This window comes from Mus caroli, chromosome 6 (genome assembly GCF_900094665.2).
Source record: "Mus caroli chromosome 6, CAROLI_EIJ_v1.1, whole genome shotgun sequence".
NCBI classification, from domain to species: domain Eukaryota; kingdom Metazoa; phylum Chordata; class Mammalia; order Rodentia; family Muridae; genus Mus; species Mus caroli.
Genome location: NC_034575.1, coordinates 1,773,322 through 1,779,829, shown reverse-complemented (window position 1 = coordinate 1,779,829; position 6,508 = coordinate 1,773,322). Strand labels below are relative to the sequence as shown.

The following is a 6,508-nucleotide window of genomic DNA, read 5'->3' as shown; positions in this document are numbered from 1 at the left end:
TGGGCAGAGTCTGAAAACCCTATACAAGGGAATCCTAGTTGTAACACAGTGGAACAAGAGAGATGGGTCTTGAGCAAGTTTAAATACGCGTGCTAAAGAGAGTGAGAACCTCGGAGGGAGCTGGAAGCTCAGGATCATCTGCCAGAAGCTGCCACGTGACTTATGCCTTCATCCACAGAGAATGAAGAGCCCAGAGGTATGCTCTATGTCAGCTAAGATGCTACCGAATGTAAAAGCCCGTTCTCTTTAAAGGGGAAAGTATTAAGTCAACACAGTTGAAAAGGACTCTGTGTTTGAGATAGGAGAAAAGCCTACACCTAACTCTCATGCAAAACGTGAGCTCACCTTCTCCTTAAGGCTGGCAGGCAATTCAACCTCCATAGTGTCTGTGAAATACAAAGAAAGAAAAAGAAAAAAAAAAGAAAAAAAGAAAGACACCAGACTTAAATATGAGATAGTAAATAGTAAAACACTTCTGCAGTCTGAGCCAAATGAAAGGCAGAAATTAACTCTCCAAAAATAGCACTTCCAAGTCCCTCAATACAGCACTACCCTTAAACACATCCGAACTCCCTTCTGGGCTGTTGACAAAGAGTTCAGTAGCAAAGAGCACATGGGCCACAAGCCAGAGCAGGGACTAAAAGAGTAGGTTCCTGCCTTTCTATCATAGCCTTTATCCAAAGAATCTCTGATATTTTGAGTCCACTGACTACCGCTGCCCATGATAGACACCGGCCTCCATTCATTACAGTGCAGACCTGGGCTTCCAGGTTCCAGTCAAACTGCAATCGCTTGTTTCTCAGGTGTTTCCTTCAGTGGGTTTTGGCACAATCTCCAACCCTGATTCGGGGTGCAGGGGGTGTGGGTGGGGTGGGCAGGGGGTGGTGTCCTTCTCTCTTTGTGCTGTGGCAAGCTAGGAATTGTGAAGGAGTCTGTAGAGTCAACTGTTTATCAAACAAGCAGATGCCATGATTAGTATCCAGAGAAGGAATCAATGCATCACTTAGACCACAGGGCTCCCAAAGCACATGACCAGAAAAGTGGCTCACTAGCTATTCTTCCTGGGTAACAGCACACAGCGGACCTCAGAATGCAAGGAAAACACACATGCTCACAGCACTCTGTTGGCCTCGTACCCAGCTGGCCCTCTGGGTCTGTGGGCTCTAGGTGTATGAATCCAATCAACTATAGATTAAAAAAAAATCTGAAAAAAAAAAAAACTGTCTGTATTGAGCACAGCCATATTTTTCATCGTTTCCTAAGCGATACAGCACATCAATTTGTACAGCATTTACATTGTATTGTGTGTTATCACAGGTGCCGATAATTGAAAGGCGCACAGAGGAACACGCATAGGTTCTAGGCAAATAATGCGCCATCTTACACAAGTGGAAATTGACTTTCATTGGATTTAGAGTTGTGTGTGTACAGAGGAGGGGTCCTGGATCCAATCTCCCAGATATATGAAGGGACAATTTAAATATAAAATATCTTGAAGTAGGACAGTTCTTTGTGCTGGGACACAAAAGCCTGGAACTGGGTGCCCTCTGGCCTAGACCCGAAGCTCGTTCGCTCGGCACGCCTAAGCAGGCTTTGCTTGACACTCTCTGATTTTTTCCTGTTCTGAACTCCATGACTAACCTAAAAGGCATGTTTTTGTTTCTGTTATTGTTTGTTGTTTATCTGTTTTGTTTTGGTTTGTTTTGTTTTTCATCTCCCTTCCTCCTGTTGGCGGCTAGGATTTTCAGCTTGCCTGTCCTGGGTTTTATTGTTTGTTTGTTTTTACTGTTGGTTTTCTTTTGTTTTTGTCTTTCCCCAACTTTAATAAGTATTGTCCTTGAGCTTCTTCCTGAACCATTTTTTTTTTTGAGTTTTTTATTTTAAGGACACTAAGACCCAAAGAGAGAGTTTACGTGGCAGTGGTAAAGTCTTACAGAGTGTCCTAAAGTGAGAGGCGAAGCAGAGGCTGGGGCAAGGGAAGGAAGGGCCCTGATCTGAAGAATAAGCCAAGGAGGACTGCTGAATGTTAGCTGGGTGCCATCTGTTTACAAGGTAAAACAGGGAATGTCTTACCAACTAGGACCTAGAATCTTCCAGGACAGACGAGAAGTGCCCTGTTGGCAATAGTATAAGAAGCTGAAGAGAGTATTTAGAGATGTTGAATAGATAGGGCATTTCAATATAGCTGTGATGGCCAGGAGCTTTGAACACTGGGGCGGATCCATGTGGGATATGGGAAATACTGGTCAGTTAAAATTACAGTAGGGAAATATCACTTAGCGGCAGAGTCAGTCTTGCATGTATGGGACCCCTAGTTCAATTCTCAGTACCAGACAAAAACAGACAAATCCACACCATGGGTGGTTAAGATGGCTGATTAAAGATGCCTGCCTGCCAAAAAAGAAGGAGGAGGAGGAGGAGGAGGAGGAGGAGAAAGGAGAAGAAGAAGAGGAAGCCTACCTCCAAGCCTGACATCCAGAGTTCGGTCCTCAGGACCCACAGGGTAGAAGGAAAAAATAGACCCCTCCTCTGACTCCCCTTAACCTTCCCTCCTAATACATGAGCACACAAAATTAATAAATAAAGTAATATAAATATTATGTGGGAGTCTATTTTATTTTATTTTTATTTTTTTTTGATAAAATTTCTATTTAGCTTTAATATACATCTTCAAGTTTAAATAAAATTTTTTTCTTTGTGATGTTAAGTGATCGCTATGTTATTTTCTTTGAGAATATCTCTTTTTTCATTAAAATAATTTCTAAACCACTCTATGTGCTCGACCTTCTGTTTAACACTCAGATATGGGTTTTTGGAAAGGCCACAGGTCACCAGCTCCATGAACAGACGGATTGGTCCTTGCTTGGGGAAATCCTCCAGGTACTTATCCAAAAATATATGCTCATGGAATTCGGAGCCATCGTCATCTAAACCTGCTTCATTGTTGACTGGGAGCTCCCACAGCTTCCCCTCCTTGGTCCACTGTATCATCTCCTCAAATCCATTCCCAAAGGGCTGGTCAGTTATCGAGGCTAACTGCTTAGCAAACTCTATCTCCCAGAGAGAAGGTGATGCTTCTGGTTCAGGTGCTTCATCAGCAAACGCCTTAACATCAAAAACTGAAAGTCTTTTCCCCTTGAATAAATATTTCCTTTTTCTGAAATCAGCTGGCTTCTCCTGGTTAAGAGAACTGTCCATGTCTTCGTCAAACTGAATCTGGTGCTGTGGCCTTGTACTAGCTCTCACGGAAGACTTGGCAATTTTCATATCTGATATTATGTGAGTGAAGCTGATCCTGCGCTTCTCTCTGTCCTTCTGAGCCCTCGACTCCTCCTCGTGTTGCTGCAGCTGCCTGAGCAGCTCTGACTTGGTTGTCTGCTTGTCGAAAGGTAGAAAATCTGCGACGGCTGACGCCGCGGCCACCAACTCAGGACTCAGGAACTCATTCCTCTTCTTTGGAGGGTCTTCCCGAGCTTTCTGAAGCCTGTCAATGGTAGCCTCCAGACTGGCAGAAGGTTTTCTGCCACGCGGCTTTGCTGTTTTCACATTTGCTGTGTTCAGGTCAACTTTCATGTCCTTAATAATGTCCAGCAGGTCTTTTTTCAAAGTCTCCTTTCCCCTGCCTTGGCTCTCTGCTGCCTTCTGGGAAATTTCATTGGCTGGAACAGACTGGTCATCTTTCTTGCTACATATCAATCTGCTAGTGCAAAAATGTCTTTGGATATTATTTTCTGTCCTCACAGCTCCGGACTGAGCCGCGGGTAGCACAGCCACCGAGACGTCCCGGTTTCCACAGGACAAAGGGAGGCCCGAGAAAGGGCGAGGACGTAGAAATGCCGGGATTCTGTGGAGCATCGTGTAAATACAAACTCAAGCCAGAGCACAGCCAGAAGCACCGGGAGTCTATTTTAGACTAGCCTCTTGCACTAGAGCTCCAACAGACAGGGCTAAGAGTCCAAAAGGAGTCACAGGCCAAAACTCCATGTCCACACACTGAAACAATGGTTGTTATTAAACACTCCCAGATAAATCAGCATTAGAGAGATAGCCAACTTTCCAACCGGCCAGGCCAGTTTCAACCAGCCCGACAATGAAGTTCCCTCAGCCTTCAGTGTTTTTCCTCCTTTCGGTCAGCACCTCACTGTTGCAAAGTCCAAGCTGGCTTCAGATACACAATTCTCAGCCTCCGTCTTGTGAATGTTGAAATTACAGGTGTGTACAGCCGTGCCCAGCCCTCTGCCTTAAATATCACACTGCAAAAGGAATGCTGAAGTATCTGTATGTTAACAGCCCAGCTATTTTTCCTATGGAGAAAGTAACTTTTAAATGTCTCCTCTTTTTGTATAGGCTATCTTCTGCCTTTTTCTTCTTTTTCTGTCAATACAATTAACTTCGTTAGAGAAGATGATAAAGCAAATATCCCAACAGTGTGTCCACATAGGACCCTGGTGGGAAATCCCTTTCATTGAGGTTTATGATAATGAAAGGACACCAGCACCGTGATGGGAACTCACGGTAGGAGGGAGACATTAGACAAAAGCAATATAATACAAAGAGATCTGAACATAAGGGGCCTTAAAGGGGCTGGAGATTCTTCCCATTAAAGCCTGCAGTTTCAGACAGACAGACAGACAGACAGACAGACACCAACACACTGAGAGAGAGGGAGAGAGTGGGGGAGGGAGAGAGGGAGGGAGGGAAGGAGGGAGAGAGAGAGAGAGAGAGAGAGAGAGAGAGAGAGAGAGAGAGAACATGCTACCGTGAAGGGGATAACTTAGAGAGGCCAGAGGATTGTCTTCAGAGAGCAGCCTTTATCTCTAGATGAAATCCCCCCTGAAGAACCTCATGGTGACAGATTCCCCAGAACAATGTGAAGTTCTGGCTCTCTCTAACCTTTCAGGAGTGGCTGGAAGTTTTACAACTTGTGGTTTTGTTTGCAACAGCATACAAGGCATTTACTTTGGGGGTCAAGATAACCAGCCCTCTCAACACAGACACGTTTCCCTACGTGTTCTGAGACCTTCAGCATGCAATTGTTACCTGTCGTGAACTGATTGTGTAACAGCACAGCAGAACATCTTGCTCCTGTTCCAGCTGAACCTTAAGACGGCAGATCCACCTTTCCCCCAGTTCCCTTCTCTTCCCCCTAGCCTCTGATGACCTCCATACTACTCTCTTCCTACAGTCACCTGTTGCAGCGCTCACATCTGAGAGCACGCCGTATTAGTTGTCCTGGGCCTGGCTTATTTCAGTTATCTCGGTAATCTCCAGGTTCATCACCTGCCATCACAGATGAGCAGTTTGGAGGTTGTAGTGCTCTGTGTTTGTTCACCTTTGACAAATAGTTGCTCTGTTCCCTTAAAAGTTTTTTAACAGTTTTATATCACATGCATGATAAAAGATTGAAAGATCTGTCCTTCAAATGGAAGCTGGGATGAAGACTGGGCCCGCCCCCCCCCCTCCTCTCTCTCCCTTGCTATCTCTGTTTATCTCTGTCTGTCTCTCTTTCTCTCTGTCTCTGTCTATCTCTCTGTCTAACTCTGTCTCTCCCTCCCTCTCTCTCTATCCATCATCATTACCACGCCCCCCAATAACAGGGAATGTCTGCTTGGAGACACAGAACATAATAAATAACAAGTAAGTAAAGGAAAACAGGCAGAGTAGCATGCAGGAAGCCTAGCTGTGCACCCGTTCAAGCTATGTTGACAGGAGAGAGACCACCATCTACTGCATTCATTCCTTGCTATTTTTGTCTGCTTTTATCATGGATAGCAAAAAAAGAAAAAATCTAACAAGGGTGAGCAAGAATCTGAAAATTAATTTCCTTATCCTGCTGGCTAGTTTTATGTCAACTTGACACAAACCAGAGTCATCAGAGAGAAGAGAGCCTCAATTGAGAAAATGCTGCAAGACTGGGCTGTAGGCAAGCATGTAGGACATTTTCTTAGTGATTGATAGGATTGGACCCAGCCGATTGTATGAGGCTGGGCTGGTGCTCCTGGGTTCTATAAGAAAGCAGGCAGAGCATTCCTTCAATGATCAACAGCAATGTGGAGACCAGATAAACCCTTTCTTTTCCCAGTTGCTTTTGGTCATGGTGCTCTATTACAAACATACTAATCCTGACTAAGACAGTTGGATTGGACCCAACACTTTTCAGATGCATAACCCTGGTTATGATTCTTAATCTTGGGCCGCATTTCTGTCATTAGAAATGAGAGAGAGTAATAATATCTAACTAAATGAGATTGTTAATTAAATAGGAAGTGCTCAGTAAATGATTGCTGGAGCTGTTATTTCAGCTGGCTCATCACTAAGTCTTCTTTTTCGACTTTGTAAGGCAGTGTTCATAGTTGGGAGAGGACAGCCATGAGCAGCATAGCTCTGAACAATGGAAACTGTGCGCCCTAAAACACATCAAAACAAATTATATTCCCCTCTGAGAACATAAGAATATGAAATCTACCTCATATAGTGTTTGGAGGTTTGAGGAGTTGAAAATACTAGA

The 6,508-nt window shown here is 44.3% G+C and overlaps 1 protein-coding gene across 1 annotated transcript; it reads right to left on the bottom strand.

Annotated features, from left to right (window-relative positions):
• Positions 1-2,639: 2,639 nt before the first annotated feature.
• On the bottom strand, positions 2,640-3,890 carry Mrps31 (mitochondrial ribosomal protein S31). The gene has a single exon (XM_021165206.1). The coding sequence runs from the start codon at positions 3,853-3,855 to the stop codon at positions 2,704-2,706; it is 1,152 nt and encodes a 383-aa protein (XP_021020865.1). The 5' UTR covers positions 3,856-3,890; the 3' UTR covers positions 2,640-2,703.
• Positions 3,891-6,508: the final 2,618 nt, after the last annotated feature.